The 19,186-nt window shown below is 42.4% G+C and overlaps 1 protein-coding gene across 1 annotated transcript; it reads left to right on the top strand.

Annotated features, from left to right (window-relative positions):
- Positions 1 to 1,314: 1,314 nt before the first annotated feature.
- LOC109871084 (INO80 complex subunit D-like) lies at positions 1,315 to 15,203 on the top strand. Its single transcript, XM_020461912.2, has 10 exons — positions 1,315 to 1,622; positions 3,268 to 3,514; positions 3,630 to 4,546; positions 4,692 to 4,797; positions 4,883 to 5,104; positions 5,806 to 5,903; positions 6,080 to 6,213; positions 6,298 to 6,524; positions 9,230 to 9,387; positions 9,651 to 15,203. The coding sequence occupies exons 2-10, from the start codon at positions 3,297 to 3,299 to the stop codon at positions 10,613 to 10,615; spliced, it is 3,045 nt and encodes a 1,014-aa protein (XP_020317501.1). The 5' UTR covers positions 1,315 to 1,622; positions 3,268 to 3,296; the 3' UTR covers positions 10,616 to 15,203.
- Positions 15,204 to 19,186: the final 3,983 nt, after the last annotated feature.

Raw genomic sequence — 19,186 nt, 5'->3', positions numbered from 1 at the left:
AGAGTGAAATAGATTTCCTTCCAAAAAAGTGTAATTAATTACGTTAAAAAGCAGTATTTCTGTGTTGGAATGGTGTGGGTATACCCCAACAACAGAAGGGTCTGGGCATATACCAGTCATAAAAATATTCATTAGAGTAAACCACTGATTGGCCAGCTCATCCTCTTCAGGAGGAAAACATCCTCCATCAGGAAATAACAAGCATTTTTGAGACGGTTGGTTTGACTTGCCTAGTTAAATAAAGGTTCAATAAACTAAAAATAAAATACAAGTTTGAGGTGGGTTTTTTAATGTGTTTTTAAAAATCCAATTTATGCTTTGGCCACATATGATTCAACAACATTATTTGGGTATGAGTTAACAAAATATGAACTTTTAAAAGTGAGAATTTCACTGGACAATTACTTGAATGTATTCTGTAAAGTCAATGCGATAGATACAGTACCTATCCAATCCTCACTTATAAAAAATAGCTGTTAAACATCCGTAGACACATATTTATTATGCAGTAAAGTCATTCTTATAGATGCCTATTCCTATTCCTCCAATAACTATTGAGAATATGCTGCTTTGTAGATAATGTACACAAGAAACTATTTAAGAAATCTATTTTTCTTCAGTAGTAATAAATGGTAAATCACAACATGTTCTTAATCTTTAGATAAAGCCTGTATAGAGACATTGGTCAGCACAATCTATCACAGTGGAATATCTTATGTGCCACTATTATTATAGCACAGTTTATACCAGTGATTACACATATCTGTATTACACTGTTGAAATAGGATCAAATTTACTAAATTGCAATGCCTTCATTAAATACGTGTTTATAGTCACTCACCCACAAATGCATGTAGTATGGTCAAATTGAGCTGGTAACATGTGCCTTTCAAATCATTAAGGCAAGAAAGTAAAAAACAATCACTTTTAAATACTCTCCTTGGGGAAAGAATACGACAAATGTGGGATGTAGGGCCTTAGGAGTATAGGGCCTTAAACTGTGTTCCTATAATGTTTTAGCGTTCCAAGTGTTTAGTAGGAGATGGTCACATGCTGCATCAGCATTGAGCAACAGTGTTGCAGCGAGAGTAGAGAACCATTCATAAAGAATGTGACATAAGCCCGTTGCCAGATAGGAATTTGACATGTGTTATATAAGAGTTTCTAAACCATGTTGATATAAGCAGGGACATTTAACTTATTTAAAAGTACATAACTATAGCTACTCTACCCATCAATCAGCATTGCCATGCATGCAGTCGACAAGACATAACATTGTATTTCTTCCCTGCTGTAGCTTATACAAAGTTGAATTTCCAATATGGTAGAGAGGTTGTTGTTGGACTGTGGACTGTTGTCATGTCCCCGCAGTGCCTGTAGTGGTGCTGTGAGGAGTCTGCTGTGGACTAATCTAAAATCCTCAGCAGCTCCCACCTGCTAATGTTTGCTGTGGATAATCTACATTTACATGCATCAGTATTTTCAATGATATTGCATTCAGATAGGAGCATTATTAGTTACCTAAAATATCGAATATCGATGCACAAATAGGCGAGCTGGTTGTAATAGGCACTTCTACTCTATCAGGAGCGAATACCTTACACAGCCTATACAAATTGAAGGTAAGTGAAGCCTCGACTTCAATTTTTGGAGAGGCCGCTTATGGCGCAGGACTAGTCGGGACGACTTTGCTACTCGAGGCCCTAGGGTTACTAGGTCTGATAGGCCTTATCGTTTCATGTTAAATGTTTAACTTTTGATCGTTATCTGTATCACACAACATATGATTATGATAGTTACGGAGTTGTTTTATTATATACATATATTCACAACGTTTCGTTATTCACCTAAATGTATTCATTTTCTTAAACAGAAAATGACCGGATGACTTGCGGGCAATATTTAGTTTAAGGCCTTTTTGAAAGAGCCTCTGTGCCTATCCCTTTGTTTTCCTATTTGCCACAAATTAGGCGGGTTGATTGTCGTGAAATCCTAATCTTAAGTACTTTTTATATTTTAAACTATTTCCAAATACACAAAAAAAATATTGTAAATTCCCCATCATATTTCATAGAAATCTTCTATGCCTTGATGTTTCCGTTTCCTGGCTACCGCTACTTGTGTTTTTAGCGTAGCTAGCTAATGTGCTAACTAGTTAGCTACCTATCACTAGACCGTAGCAGGCTAAAATTGCAATTTTTATAAGGTCGTTTTATTGTATGATGTTAATGTATACGTTAACCACATATCTACTTGTTGTCCAATGCCTATTCTCTGTTTTCGGATTATTGCAAATTTGCCAGAATGTAGCTATTTAGTTAGCAAGGGAACAACCACACAAAATCTAGGTAGCTAACGTTAACTAGCTCGGGTTTGTTAACTTTACCTAACTAGGTTATCTATGCTAGCTAACGTTAGGTAGTAAGTAGGAAAATAACCTATTTGTTTTGATAACTAGTAGGTACCTAGTTATGCAAAGTTCATTGTTCTGTGTAGTTAGCTAATTATTTGCTAAACAAATACTCACTTGCACAGCTAACTCGTGATGTAAATTTGCTCAAGTCTGCACGTTTTCATGCATTTAGTTTAGCTAGTTAGCTATGCAATTCCTCCAGATGTAATCATAACGTTAGCTATAGCGCTAGCTAATAGCTGTTTTTACGAGAGACACATTTAATTCAATGTTACGTGGACACACTACTGTATTACCCTCCGTTTGGCAAATTACATTGTGACAGTACTGTACAGTCCGTGTCCATATCCTGCATTTGCATGTAACAGAAAACCTCAGTCTGACGCTGCATCCCGGGCGCTTGAATTGACAGTAGCCACATGTTTGGGAAAGCGTACAGTCTAAATTCTAAACCTGAGGGTGCTAAGCCAGAAATAGCCCTTACATCATTGGATCAAAAACACATTTAAGATGAAGTCATATGCCACAGTGTATCTTGACATTTCCAATTTCACCCTTGATTTGTTAGAACATCTTCCTAATGTTTTAGTCATGTATGCATGTTTGTTTGAAACTTTTTTTTTTACACTAGTAGACTATTTTCTTTACCACATTCTTAATTAGTTGCCTGAATTGTGCATGTTAAGTTCTTGCTAGCAACAGTCAAACTATAGAGTCAGAGGAGCTGTAAATGCTTATTACAATCTGTACCCTTGGTCTGTTTTTGTCTTGTTTGCATATTCAGGGCAGTCTCAGTAATTACTGTGCATAATGTAAGACTCATGGTTTTCCTTGCTTTCTCCCTCTCCCATCAGCTGATGTTCTCAAGGACCAGAGTCACGTGATGTATGAGGGCAAACACATCCACTTCTCGGAGGTGGACAATAAGCCATTGTGCTCATACAGCCCAAAGCTCTGCAAGCAGCGCAGACTCAATGGCTATGCCTTCTGTATCCGTCATGTCCTGGAGGATAAGACCGCTCCCTTCAAGCAATGTGAATATGTGGCCAAGTACAACAGCCAACGATGCACCAACCCCATCCCCAAGTCTGAGGACCGCAGGTGGGTGTGGCGTTCCAGTAGAAGCTGTCCTCGCCACAGAAGACGTCAGGTCTTTGTGATTGATGTATCTGTCATAGTTGTGAAACAGCATGTTAAAGGTGTGTTTGTTCCACAGATACTGTAACAGCCACCTCCAAGTCCTTGGCTTTATCCCCAAGAAGGAGCGGAGGAAGAAACACAATGCATTGGAGGAGATGCGCTCAACACCTCACCTGGAGTCAGTGGCTCTTAACATAACTGTGCCCTCGCTAGCTCTGAAGGCCTCCAATGGCCTGGACGAGCTGCCACCCTCTCCACCCTGCATCCGTCTGCTACCCCTCCCAGATGGGGAGCTCCTGGACCCTTTTGCCTTCTACGAGGAGGACACTGATGGGGAAGAGGGCCCTCCTCAGAAGGGCTCCACCGTCAGGAAGAAACTACACAGTCGACTGGTGCTCAGCCAGAAACTCCAGCTCCCCCATCACGACAATGCCCTCCTCCAACCACCTCCGGAGCACTTTAGCCCCTCTCCTCTTACCTGTGTGCACCGCTCTTCACCCCTCCATCCTCATCTTCCCTGTCAGCAGCAGACAGGACTCCTCCAGCCCTCCACTATACCTTCGTTTGTCCTCCCTGGACAGCTGCAGACAGGACTCCTCCAGCCCTCCACTATACCTTCGTTTGTCCTCCCTGGACAGCTGCAGACAGGACTCCCCCAGCCCTCCACCATGCCCTCGTTTGTCCTCCCAGGACAGCTGCAGGGTTTATTATGTAAGCTAGCTCCACCTCAGATTCCCGCCTTTCTGCCTGTCGGACTGCCCCCCAACACAGCTCCCAGTCCGCTGCAGTCCTCCTGTCCCCCCCTCGGCAGGAAAGCTCTGTTCACTGCCACGCACTTGCCATCCAGTAGCTGGGACAGCACTCAGCATCATTTGGTGGCCATGCGTCCGGCTGCCTTCTCACCTCCCCTTGCCTGCATGGCAAGGTTACAGCATCTGGTGCAGCTCTGCACCCAAAGACATCAGGAGCACGGAGACCTCTTCCATCATCTAGGTACCTCTCCTCCCTATTCACATGACATACTGTATTTGGCTTATTAGTTGAATGTCGTATTGGGTCTGTGTAAGACGAGATAAATAAAGATCATTTGACATTATACTGCTGAGACCAGCTGTACTAACAGGTTATCTTCTTTCAGGGTTGGACTGGTCTGAAGACAGTTCAGAGGATGATGAAGTGGAGGCAGAGAGAGTTCCACCCTATCACAATGCCTGGAGACTACAGGAAGGACACCTGCAGGATGTGTAAGTTTCTTACATACATAGTTATACTATCATGAAATCAAACATGGATTTGTTTTTTACTTGTTTATTTATTTATTTATTCCAGCTCAGATGAAGATGCTGGCAGCTCGCGGAGAACGCGGCTGGCTCGGCTGTGCTCATACCTCCAGGAGAAATACAAGCACCTGTGCAGGCAGGAGAGGGCTACCATGCGCCAGAAGAAATACCACTATGCCTTCCGCAAAGCCCTGCTGCACGCCGCCAGTAAAGACCCTGACTGTGCTGGCCAGTTGATTCAGAAGTTGCACAAGGTCTCCCAGACCTCAAGGTAAACTAAATAATCAACACTGCTCAACACTCCCCTTTGTGAAATTGAGCCCGACTAACCTTAATAGTCTCCTCCAATACCATGTCAATGGTAAATTTTTAAATGACTTAGATACTAAAGCTTTTCCTGGTTGTGATGTGAGTACATCCTCATTTGAGCACAGTTCCTTATTTAAATTGGATTTGTGCGTTTTTTAAATGTATTTCTATGTGTATTGTATAAGAGGTTCCTGCTTAACTTACATTATTCATATCATGCCACAGTTGAGATCTAATTTCACCAGAACCATTTAAGTGTCTAGTAAATTGAGTGTCTGAATTTGCTATTGGCCCCCTGCACCTAAATGAGATGATGAGCTATAGCTGTTTGTGGGAGAGTGCCAGTGGGGAAGAGAGGTAAGTAGGGATAGACCAGCGAAGATTATTATTTTATTCTTTGTCTTAATCTTTTTAGTCCTTGTTTTTACAATTTTAACTCTTTGCCATTTTTTAAGCCTTTTTTTTCATTTTTTTTCTCTTATTTATAAAAATTTGGAAGAAACCTTTCCAGTTGTTTTAGTAAAACCCTTTTTTACGTGACTGACATCGGCCAGCCCTCTCACACTGGTAATGTGGTCAGTAATGATAGTTGTGTTGTGAAGAGCTGAGAGAGTGTTGACATGGTTGTGTCCTAAGCGTGGGCCTATCTGTCTCTCTGCTCAGTGCGCCAGGGCAGCAGGAGACGGGAATCTGCACTGGAAGCACCAAGGGCCAGGCATGTAGCAGCCGAGCTCTACCCTTCACCCGACACTGCTTCCAGCGTATCCTTTTCACCAACCTCTGGAATGTTGGGACCAAACTGTCATTATTGCAGAATATGGCTTTACAACTTGTCCTAATAGAACTTAACAGACTCAAACTATGGCTTCTGTTTTTGAGACATGACAGTTGTCCTCTTTTCCACTGGAGTGCTTCCTTCACGTTTTTTTTTCTGCAGACATTCTGTTGAATCGCTCCCAGCAGCTCTTCTCCAGTTGCACAGCCAAATTTGCAGATGGACAACAGTGCTCCATTCCTGTGTTTGACATCACGCATCAGACACCGCTCTGTGAGGAGCATGCCAAAAAGATGGTCAGTACATTGGGAGTACCATTGTTATACATATGTATCTGCTCTGTATTACTATACTTACGGACACGTGTTTTTTTCCTATAGGACAATTTCCTGCGTGGAGACGGTAACCGAAGAGTGCAGCACCAGCAGCAGCAGCAGCGAAAGCCGCGTAAGAAGACCAAACCGCCTGCACTCACCAAGAAACACAAGAAGAAGAGGAGGAGAGGGCCGTGGCGGCCCCAGAAGCCCATCCCGCCGGCGCTGCCCCAGGGGAACCTGGGAATGCCTTCCTCCTCCAGCCTGACCATGCCCACCCAGGCCAACATCAGGTCTGTCCCAGAACCATCTGGTCTCTCATTGGGTCTGAAATGGAACCCTAGTCCCTATATAGGTTTAGGCTACTACAATGATACTAGAATTTCCCCTGTACCTATCACGAGGTTGCTACAATCTAACCTATGAATTCAAGGTTACAACGTAGGTGCACACAGGACAGAAACAAATTTGAGTAATCAAGGTGAAAGTGACACGCGTTCAATACCGCCTTGCACGCTCTTGCCTGCATCTAGCTGATCTAGGGTCTAGTCATTAGTCCAACAATTCTAAACATGTGTTTCTATTGGACAAATTCAGGTATGTTTATCCCCATTCTGTTTGTGAAATGTTTTTCAACAGAATCGCCAGAATGAATGCACCACTGATCACCTGTAAACACAGTTCACATTCATAGCAGCCACATACAAACTATTTGATCACTTTCCTCCTCGCTTCTCCGCACTCTTCATCTCACCTTTTCCCTTCGCTTGTGGACTGAAGAGCACAACCGTCTGTGACCAGGTGGAAAAAAAAAACTTTCCAAGCCAAACCTTCATACCATTAACTGCTACACACAGCCTACATCGTTTTCACCATATTAGCTAACGTCATAGTCAAATCAAATGAAATGTTATTTGTCACATGCGTCAAATACAACAGGTGTACAACCGTGAAATGCTTACTTTTAAAAGCCCTTAACTAAAAATGCAGTTAAGGAAATAATTACTAAATAAAATGGTAATTAAATGAAATAATGAAATAATAAATACAATAACTAAATAAAATAACAATAACGATGCTGTATACAGGGGGTACCGGTACTGAGTCAATGTGCGGGGGTACAGGTTAGTGAAGGTAATTGAGGTAATATGTACATGTAGGTAGGGTAAAGTGACTATGCATAGATAATAAACAGAGTAGCAGCAATGTTTAAAAAAAAAGGGGGGGGGGGGGGGGGGGGTCAATGCAAATAGTCTGGGTGGCCATTTGATTAGATGTTCAGCAGTCTTATGGCTTGGGGGTAAAAGTTGTTCTGAAGGCTTTTGGTGTAGAGGTTTTTTTCTCCTCCTCTTGTTGCACATGTAGAAATGAGGTAAGCAGATTTAAGTTTCCCTGCATTAAAGTCCCCGGCCACTAGGAGCGCTACCTCTGGATGAGCATTTTCCTGTTTGCTTATGGCTGTATACAGCTCACTGAGTGCTGTTTTAGTGCATCTGTTTGTGGTGGTAAATAGACAGCTATGAAAAATATAGATAAACTCTCTTGGAAAATAGTGTGGTCTACAGCTTATCATGAAATACTCTACCTCAGGCGAGCAAAACCTTGAGACCAGCTGTTATTGACAAATAGACACAGACCTTCACGCCTTGTCTTATCAGAGGCAGCTGTTCGGTCTTGCCGACGCACGAAAAACCAGCCAGCTGTATATGTTGTTCAGCCACGACTCTGTGAAACATAAGATAATACCGTTTTTAATGTCCCGTTGGTAGGATAGTTTTGAATGGAGCTCATCCAGTTTATTCTCCAATGATTGCACATTGGCCAATAAGACGGATGGTAGAGGCGGGTAAACCCACTCGCCAACAAATTCTCATAAGGCACCCGGACCTGCGTCTTCTCTTCACTAGAATGACAGGGATTTGGGCCTGGTCAGGTATCTGGAGTAAATCATTTGCGTCCGACTTGTTAAAGAAATGAAAAATTTGTTCAGTGCGAGGTGCGTAATCACTGCTCTGATATCCAGAAGCTCTTTTCGGTCATGAGATTATTTACAAAATAAGTTACAAATTAAGCGAAAACCCCCCCACAAAATAGCACAATTGGTAAGGAGCCTGTAAAACCTCAGCCATCTCCTCCGGTGCCATCAACATAGTTCTAGAACTAACGTGTTAGTTAACCCGCTACAATCATGCAGTACAGTGTACAGCGAGCAGTTTAGCAATTACATCGGTAGGCCCCGGTAGCAATAAATTTAATTAAACCTTGACTTGAAAGAGTTCGTGTTGGATAGCCATGGCCAACTAGCTAACATAACATCCCTCTCTGTTTGAGCTGAGTGTTTGAGTTGGCTAAACTAGCTAGCGGTGAAAGTGAAAAAAAGACTAAATATAGCTAGCTCTCTCTCGCTTCTCCTTCATTTTGAAAAATACATTTTTTCAAAACTGTTAAACTTTCTTTCTCTTGAGTCAACTACTCACCATATTATATACACTGCAGTGCTAGCTAGCTGTATCTTATGCTTTCAGTACTAGATTCATTCTCTGATCTTTTGATTGGGTGTACTTGTCAGTTCATGCTGCAAGAGCTCCTATAGACTGGAGGACATCCGCTGGAAGTTATCATAATTACTGTGTAAGGTTATGGAAGGGGGTGAGAACCATTAGCCTCCTAGGTTTTGTATTGAAGTCAATGTACCCAGAGGAGCATGGAAACTAGCTGTCCTCCGGCTACACCATGATGCTACCCTAGAGGGTGTTGGGCTACTGTAAACCTTTGCAAAACAGTTTTAATAAATTATTTGGTGACATGATTATATTTATTATAGTTTCATCTAAAAAGGATAACTTTTGAACATTTTAACTTTACATTTTTTGAAGGATGGTCCTCCCCTTCCTCTGAGGAGCCTCCGCTGCTATGAACATAGTGTTCCAGACACGAGGAGTGTGTGTTGTGCATGAACAGTCCTTATGTACTGAATTTTTTTCTCCCTTGATGGCAGGAGTCCCTCGACGCCTGAACTGAGCACCGATGAACTTCCCGATGACATCACCAATGACATGTCAGACATTCCAAACGACCTCGAGCTGAACCAGGAGGATTTCTCGGACGTGTTACCCAGGCTCCCCGATGACCTTCAGGACTTTGACTTGTTTGAAGGTACTTTTTTTTTTTTTTGCTTATTGTTCTCATGGATTTCACCACTCTACTTTCCAAAAAGGGGTAATTTTAGCTTGTGTGTGTGACATCAGCTATTTTTTATCTTTACAAAAAATTGTTTTATTTGAACAGGTTTGTCGGAATATTATTGAATAAGCTGAAGGCTCAAGTATTTACTCAAACATTTCTTCCTGCTCTCTGAGAAAGGGGGATGGTTGGTAGATTCCTACGGTGTGGGTAAGAGATATTGTGTATATCCTCAGGTAAGAATGGGGAGCTGCTTCCCACCACAGAGGAGGCAGAGGAGCTGGTGCGTGCACTACAGGCTGGGCTGATGGGCTCCTACCCAGACTCCCTGGTGTGCCTGACCTCCATGGCGGAGATGGCGCAGGCAGATGGCGTGGACCACCGGGCCATGGCAGCAGTGTTCCCTGGGCCAGGGGTCCAGCCGGGGGGGATGGGGGACCTGCTCAATGGCCGCATCCCCGTAGAGAACTTCTCCAATCAGGAGCTGGAGGACAACCTGCTGCACTCTGCTGGTGGCCACTTCTCCCCCTCGGTGTCTCCTCAGCAGCCCCCTGCCCAAGGCCAGACTCCTCCCTCGGGACCCAGCCTCACCTCCTCCACCCGCACAGTCCCCAGGACACACCCGCCCCACATCTTGGCCAAGCCGGAGGCGCCCACATCGTCTCTGCAGGGCAGCCATTACTGCAGCGAGCATGTACCATCCCCTTACAACGACCACATGTCCTCTACCCACGCCACCTCCTTTCAGACTGACTCTCCTCTCCTGCTGGAGGTACCAAGTACCCCACGCTCCTCCTGGAACAACCTCCCCCTGGCCCTCACTGACCCCACACAGTTCGGCAACCTCATCAGACCAGAGGGCCACCTCGTATCCACCTCTCTGTCCACTCCCCCCTCCTCCCACTCTGTGACCCTACAGCCCATGGCTGCCCTCTCAGCGTTGCCCCAGAGCGGCTTGACGGGCTTGACTGCGCTCCCCGCCCGCTCGCCACCACACGACCTCTTGATTTCCACCCTTCCCAAGCAGCAGCTCCCTCAGTTCAGTGCTGCCTTCGGCCACCAACTGGCATCCCACAGTGGCATCCCCAAGGACGTGCAGCCCAGTCACAGCTCCACAGCGCCCCCCACTGGCTTCTCCATAGCTAGTGCCACCGCTGCAAGTGCCAACAGTGCAACGCCCCCCTTTCCACACAGTAACTAGAGCAAGCCGTGCACAGTACAATGGCTGTAGGTCAAACCGTGGACTCTAGAAACGTATTCACCCAGTGTCCATTCATTTCCCTTCTGCTTCAAGTGTGCAATGTGGTAACGGACCTAACGCTTCACTGTTCTATTGGAATTTGCACAACCTCAGATATTCCTTAACCGTGTAATGATTTGGTGGTAATATAGCCAGTTGGCCACCTGAAAGGGTCCAGTGGTTTGATGTAAATGCAGCTCCAGAGTTTCGCCAGCAGGGGGCAGAGTGTGTGTGTGTGTGGAGGGAGGTGGTTCAGTAGAAACATCAAATGTTATTTGTCACATGCTTGGTAAACAACAGGTGTAGACTAACCGTGAAATGCTTACTTACGAGTCCTTTTCCAACAATGCGGAGTTCAAGATACAATAGAAATAGTGACACGAGGAATACATGGATTGATGTGGGGGAACATTGAAGGATTATTTACATCATAGTGAAAACAACAGTGCTAGAGAATACGGAGACAAAGCGTCAATCAATGGTCAATAAAAAAAATAAAAAAAATAATATTGCCAGTTTAGTCGTCGTCTGACATCCATCAACAACACTCCCCTGCGTATTATTTGGACTGTGAAGCTAAAACTTTTAAATTGGCTCTATACTCCAGCATTTTGGATTTGAGATTAAATTAGAAACAAAAGCACTATGTATCTAGACTCCGATTTGAATGTGTCATAAGTATTTGGATTAATTCACTTGTGTATTAAAGTAGTCAAGTTTAGTATTTGGTCCCAGTTTCCTAGCACACATCAAGCTTGTGACTCTGCAAACTTGTTGGCTGCAATTTAGTTTGTTTTGTTGATGTTTCAGATTATGTTGTGCCCCCATAGAAATGAAAAGTAAATCTTGTATAGTCACTTATATATAAAAATATACAGAATGTTTCTAAACACTTCTACAATAATGTGGATGCTACCATGATTATGAATGAGTCGTGAGTAAGTTCGAGGCACAAAGTTTATACTCCCAAGACATGATAACCATGTTGGATGCATTAGCATTTTATATCATACCCACAAGACATGATAACCCCTCTCCATTACAGGATGTTAGCTTTTTTTGGTGTGCGTATGATATTTATGCCTCTAACTTTCTCACTCATTATTCATGGTATTTTATTTTACCTATATTTAACCAGGCAAGTCAGTTAAGAACAAATACTTTCAATGATGACCTAGGAACAGTGGGTTAACTGCCTGTTCAGGGGCAGAACAACATATTTGTACCTTGTCAGCTCGGGGATATGAACTTGCAACCTTTTGGTTACTAGTCCAACGCTCTTACCACTAGGCTACCCTGCCGCCTCCACATTTAATGTAGAAGTGTTCAGAAACACAAGTCACTCCAAAATGACACTGCATTATTTACCATTTTAATATTAATGGGGCACAAAATAATCTGAAACGCAAATTTTAAATGCATCCAACAAGTTTGTAGAGTCACAAGGTTGATGTAATCCTTGCGTGCTAGGTTACACCTTTTGACTACTTTAATACACAAGGGGATTTTTCCAGATACTTATGAGGGGCACTAGATACATGACGTGTTTTCATTCCTAAACGGTAAAACGGATGTGTGTGAATGTATCCTCAAATTCAAGGTTACATTCTGTTGCCTCATACGAATCCAAATCCAAAATGCTGGAGTATAGAGCCAAATTTAAACGTTTTCTCCTCACTGTCCAAATAAATACGTAGGGTAGTGTATCCTGCCTGGCTATGGTCATTGCATGGGTTCATCTGTTCCATTCACTTTTTTGAAAGAGATTCTAAGGTAGGTCCTTGTATGCGGGTGACCCATTGTGAAGCAACAGAGTAAATGGCTCCGCCATCTTACCATGATGTAGTCTAGTCCTCCATCACTTAACAGAGAATTTGGCCAAACCACTTTTAAACAGCGTTTTAATTTTAATATATTGTGTATATATTTGCTCTATTATTGGGTCACTCAGAAACGTAAAAGATCGATTGACCTCACCATTGTGGGACTCCTTATGGGTGACCTATTAGCCACTTGAAGGTAAATTGTGTTACTTGAAGCAATAAACACATTGGCACACACTCTTGTCACAGTATTGAATTGAATCTCCACTTTATGTATCTTCACTATGTAATCCAAACCGATGTGGAACAGATATGTTTGGGCCTGTGTAACTCTCTGTGACATAAACCGTTTGTTCTAAATCAAATCTGAACTGTCTGAGTAGAGAGAGACTGTAACTGATCATTGAACAGGATGCTTCTCTTAGGTCATACTGAGTAGTTATTGCAAGGGGCCAAATCCATGGGCTCGGGTGTCCACAACTCTCCATGGTGCTCTTGCTATATAATGGCATTTTAAAAGGACATTCAAGGATATGGTCCCATCTAGATAGAAACTACTTAAGGAACCTGGGGGGGTAAACACTGAGTATACCAAACAGTAGGACACCTTCCAAATATTGAGTTGCACCCCCCCCCCCCCCCTGTCTCTTTTAACTCTCAGAATGGCCTCAATTTGTCAGGCATGGACTCTACAAGGTGTCAAGCGTTCCACAGGGATGCTGGCCCTTGTTTGATGTCCTTTCGATGGTGGACCATTCTTGATACATGAGAAGCTGAGCATGAACCTAGCAGTGCTTCAGTTGACTCAAACCGGTGCACCTGGTACCTACTACCATAACCCCGTTCAAATACACTTACATCTTTTGTCTTGCCTATTCACCCTCGGATTGTGTACGTGTGCCATTCAATGTCTCAATTGTTTTGAGGCTTAAAAAATCCCGTAACCGGTCTCCACCCCTTCATCTACACTGATTTGAAGTTGATTTAACAAGTCACATCATTAAGGGATCATAGCTTTCACCTGGTCAGTCTGTCATGGAAAGAGCAGGTGTTCCTAATGTTTTGTCCACTCTGTAACTCCCTCAGTAAAGGACCAGAAAGTCATCTTTCACTAGTCTAGCAGTGTATATGGATACGTAGGATGGGTATATGGACATGTGAAATGATGCCCCCTTGTTTTAGCATCTTATCTGTTTTGTGTGGTAGTGTGACACCATTGGTGTAAACTGGTGCAATGAGCATTTCTGAGGTATAGATAGCACTGTTTGTTGTACTAAATAAATACATATTCTCAGGTGCATTAAGGTTAATGAAGCATGGGTCTAAATGTTAACTGTTAAGGAATGAGGATGGAATTAACCAGACAACTCTGCCCTGTCTGGTTTTAAACTCTACAGTAGTAAATCATGGATTTTATTTTTTATTTTTTATTTTTTAGAAACGGAAAGTCTACTCATTGTTAAGTATTAGATATATTTATAGGGTTGAGGTCTCTACAGTTTTAGGTTTTATTGTGAGTTAATGAGTGGCAATGGATTGAAAAATGAAGTCAGTCTTTTGTGATGCGCTTGATGGAAACTTTTTGTGGAACACCCCTTGTTTTAATGGCTATCAAAACTCTCGTAGTTTCTCTTCAAAGTGAAATGATCGATTGTTTGTGTACATTGTCATTTAGCTAACCAAACTGGAAGAATGTCTAATGTGAGACAGTATTTTTGATAGTTATTAAACTCTGGCAAGTAGTTGCTGCTGAAAGACCGGGGTTGCATGGCGAGACAACTTTACAGCTGAGTGAAAGGCCACAACATTTCTCCCTTTATTGTGATTAGCAGATCTCTTGGTAGCAGTAAATCCAGCCATAGCATAATTTTTTTCTCGCAAGTATGTATGTATGTATGTATATATGTATATATATATGTATATATATGTGTATATATATATATGTATATATGTGTATATATATGTATATATATATGTATATTGCACATAACAGCACCCATATTCATTTTGGATTTGGAACACACCCCTGACCTGCTCTAAACAGCACTGTGGGAGGCCAGATACTCCCAGTAAGCATCGTGCCTTTTGTCATGATACGAAAAACGAACAGCTGCCATTAACTGCACACACACTGCTTAGAACCGAGCAGGCCCCACTTCCAACTGTGAGAAGGCCTAGTTATTTCAAAGAGACAGACATTACCAGAGCAGATGCTTCAAGTTTCAGTTTCTTTTTTGCTTGACCACAGCATTGTTCCTAGATGTACAGCCCCTAGGAAATAGGTGGGCTGGAATGTTTTCTTGAATTTTCGCAAGCAAGGCGACACTGCTGTATTCACAAAGCATGAGATTAGAATCATTGCAGTTTGACTCCTCACCAACCATATAGAACAAACTAAGCAGGGCTCTGTAGGCACTCGTAACTGCTTGAAATCTGAGAGATGGCTGACAAATTCCTATACTCATTGAATGTACTGTATTACTGTTTTTAAAGATGATAAGATGAGCTAATAATAATCTAGTCACCTTTTGTTATCGGTCCTTGTATAATTTGTCTAAGCAATTTTTTTTGTATACAAAGGTTTACATTTTTATGTATATTTTTCTTGTGTACAAATGATGTAATATGTGTATAAACACTGTATGGAATGTGTATATAGTGTGATAAAATGTGATCTTTTGTTTTTGGATGTATAAATAAACCTTGCTGTGAGGTATTTGCTGTCATGGGTTGTCGGTTTTTATTTATAGATCCACAATTCTGACAATAATACCCCCCATATGTACGTAAATGGTACGTTTGAGGGAAAATAAGTCAGAATACAGTGTCTCTGTCGACACACCTTTATTTCTTAGATCTCCACACCGGAAAAAAAAAAAAAATAGCATGCTATTCTCGTGCGCAAATTCAAGGTCAGAATAGAGAAAAGTGAGAAAGGGAATAATTCCACCACCTTTGCGTGAGGAAACCATTTGGTTATTTTTTTACATTGATTTGACAAGTCAGTAAAGGCAAGTCAGTAAAGAAGAAATTCATATTTTCAACTGCCTTGTTCAATGATGGTCTAGGAACAGTGGGTTAACTGGTCTAGGAACAGTGGGTTAACTGGTCTAGGAACAGTGGGTTAACTGGTCTAGGAACAGTGGGTTAACTGGTCTAGGAACAGTGGGTTAACTGGTCTAGGAACAGTGGAACAGTGGGTTAACTGGTCTAGGAACAGTGGGTTAACTGGTCTAGGAACAGTGGGTTAACTGGTCTAGGAACAGTGGGTTAACTGGTCTAGGAACAGTGGAACAGTGGGTTAACTGGTCTAGGAACAGTGGGTTAACTGGTCTAGGAACAGTGGAACAGTGGGTTAACTGGTCTAGGAACAGTGGGTTAACTGGTCTAGGAACAGTGGGTTAACTGGTCTAGGAACAGTGGGTTAACTGGTCTAGGAACAGTGGGTTAACTGGTCTAGGAACAGTGGAACAGTGGGTTAACTGGTCTAGGAACAGTGGGTTAACTGGTCTAGGAACAGTGGGTTAACTGGTCTAGGAACAGTGGGTTAACTGGTCTAGGAACAGTGGAACAGTGGGTTAACTGGTCTAGGAACAGTGGGTTAACTGGTCTAGGAACAGTGGGTTAACTGGTCTAGGAACAGTGGAACAGTGGGTTAACTGGTCTAGGAACAGTGGGTTAACTGGTCTAGGAACAGTGGGTTAACTGGTCTAGGAACAGTGGGTTAACTGGTCTAGGAACAGTGGGTTAACTGGTCTAGGAACAGTGGAACAGTGGGTTAACTGGTCTAGGAACAGTGGGTTAACTGGTCTAGGAACAGTGGGTTAACTGGTCTAGGAACAGTGGGTTAACTGGTCTAGGAACAGTGGAACAGTGGGTTAACTGGTCTAGGAACAGTGGGTTAACTGGTCTAGGAACAGTGGAACAGTGGGTTAACTGGTCTAGGAACAGTGGGTTAACTGGTCTAGGAACAGTGGGTTAACTGGTCTAGGAACAGTGGGTTAACTGGTCTAGGAACAGTGGGTTAACTGGTCTAGGAACAGTGGGTTAACTGGTCTAGGAACAGTGGGTTAACTGGTCTAGGAACAGTGGGTTAACTGGTCTAGGAACAGTGGAACAGTGGGTTAACTGGTCTAGGAACAGTGGGTTAACTGGTCTAGGAACAGTGGAACAGTGGGTTAACTGGTCTAGGAACAGTGGGTTAACTGGTCTAGGAACAGTGGGTTAACTGGTTCAGGGGCAGAACGACAGATTTGTATATATGACATGTATTGGGACCCCATTTCCACAGTGAAATAGAATATACAGTGGGGCAAAAAAGTATTTAGTCAGCCACCAATTGTGAAAGTTCTCCCACTTAAAAAGATAGAGAGGCCTGTAATTTTCATCATAGGTACACTTCAACTACGACAGACAAAATGGGGGGGACAAAATCCAGAAAATCACATTGTAGGATTTTTAATTTATTTATTTGCAAATTATTGTGGAAAATAAATATTTGGTCACCTACAAACAAGCAAGATTTCTGGCTCTCACAGACCTGTAACTTCTTCTTTAAGAGGCTCCTCTGTCCTCCACTCGTTACCTGTATTAATGGCACCTGTTTGAACTTGTTATCAGTATAAAAGACACCTGTCCACAACCTCAAACAGTCACACTCCAAACTCCACTATGGCCAAGACCAAAGGATACCAGAAACTAAATTGTAGACCTGCACCAGGCTGGGAAGACAATCTGCAATAGTTAAGCAGCTTGGTTTGAAGAAATTAACTGTGGGAGCAATTATTAGGAAATGGAAGACATACAAGACCACTGATAATCTCCCTCGATCTGGGGCTCCACGCAAGACCTCACCCCGTGTGGTCAAAATGATCACAATAACGGTGAGCAAAAATCCCAGAACCACACGGGGGGACCTAGTGAATGACCTGCAGAGAGATGGGACCAAAGTAACAATGCCTACCATCAGTAACACACTACGCCGCAAGGGACTCAGTGCAGTGCCAGCAGTGCCAGACGTGTCCCCCTGCTTAAGCCAGTACATGTCCAGGCCACTCCAGGACCTTGAAATGCTTCTTACAAAGCCACTCCTTTGTTGCCCGGGCGGTGTGTTTGGGATCATTGTCATGCTGAAAGACCCAGCCACGTTTCATCTTCAATGCCCTTGCTGATGGGAGGTTTTCACTCAAAATCTCACGATACATGGCCCCATTCATTCTTTCCTTTACACGGATCAGTCGTCATGGTCCCTTTGCAGAAAAACAGCCCCAAAGCATGTTTCCACCCCCATACTTCACAGTAGGTATGGTGTTCTTTGGATGCAACTCAGATTATTTGTCATCCAAACACGACGAGTTGAGTTTTTACCAAAAAGTTATATTTTGGTTTCATCTGACCATATGACATTCTCCCAATCTTCTTCTGGATCATCCAAATGCTCTCTAGCAAACTTCAGACGGGCCGTTAGCCTAACATGATCCACTAACGACATTCAGGAACAATTTACACGGACGTGACAGATGGAACAAAACGAACACTAAAGTGACAGTTATAAATGTATGTGAGTATTACTGACGATGGCTTCCTATAGTGGCTAATATTTATCATGATACACATTGTAAAATAAAACCTAGAAAAGCCTAGAATATTGAACATTCTATAGCGCATACACCAACTCGGCAGGTTCAGATCTACAGAAACCAATAGCTTGGTTGTCAAAATTTCATAAACGCAAATTGAAGGCATAGCTATGTACAGTGGGGCAAAACAAGTATTTAGTCAGCCACCAAATTGTGCAAGTTCTCCCACTTAAAAAGATGAGGCCTGTAATTTTCATCATAGGTACACTTCAACTATGACAGACAAAATGAGAAAAAAAATCCAGAAAATCACATTGTAGGATTTTTAATGAATTTATTAGCAAATTATGTCGGGACATGTCCTATAAATCTACCATCTAATCATTATGGCACTCAGACCAAACGGTTAAACATGGAGCATGATTAGTGAGAATTAGGGCACCCCCATTGTACACGATTTCCCCCATTTTCTAATATTTCATGGATTGAATTTGAATATGACAATTTATTTTTATTTTATTTAACCAGGTAAGCTAGTTAAGAACAAGGATTTTAGGTTGAATCAAACCAGTGTTTTATTAATCAATATATTTCAGTGCGCAAAAGGTTCTCCAAACCTGTTCGTGATTCATACATACTTTCCTAACCCTGAAATAATCCATCAAATCTGACAATTTGAAATCTACCAGTTGGTGTTGAAACGGAGACAAATATGCATATATTTAGCTTCCTTTCATGTATCCCTATTTTCTGAACCCGTTCTCTCGATGTAGTCTAGTCTGTTGACAAAATTCTAATTAAAAGGTAAATCGTATTTAAAGGGATGGTTTAAGTGTACTGAAAACCCTATTGAATGGCAGCTCCACAAGAAAATCTGTTGAGTTTTCATCGGTTGAATTACATTTATTTAGCGCGTGCAAGGGAGCTACGCCTGCAAAGCCAGTTACGCACCTTCATAAAGTAACTCTGAATACCAACTACTGAGAAGTGTGTAGTTAAGGCATAATTTCCTGTCGGAATCCGGACCTTCAAGTCACAAAGGCATGCCTTCTGTGATGAGTAAACTAACTTTAGGGCCTTTTTGCCCCTCGCCCTGTCAAGGAAGCTAACATCTCGGATGGAACCGCATG

The sequence above is a fragment of the Oncorhynchus kisutch genome, linkage group LG26, assembly GCF_002021735.2.
Source record: "Oncorhynchus kisutch isolate 150728-3 linkage group LG26, Okis_V2, whole genome shotgun sequence".
Taxonomy (NCBI): Eukaryota; Metazoa; Chordata; class Actinopteri; order Salmoniformes; family Salmonidae; genus Oncorhynchus; species Oncorhynchus kisutch.
The sequence above is the reverse complement of the archived record's forward strand: the minus strand, read 5'-3'. Positions and strand labels throughout refer to the sequence as shown.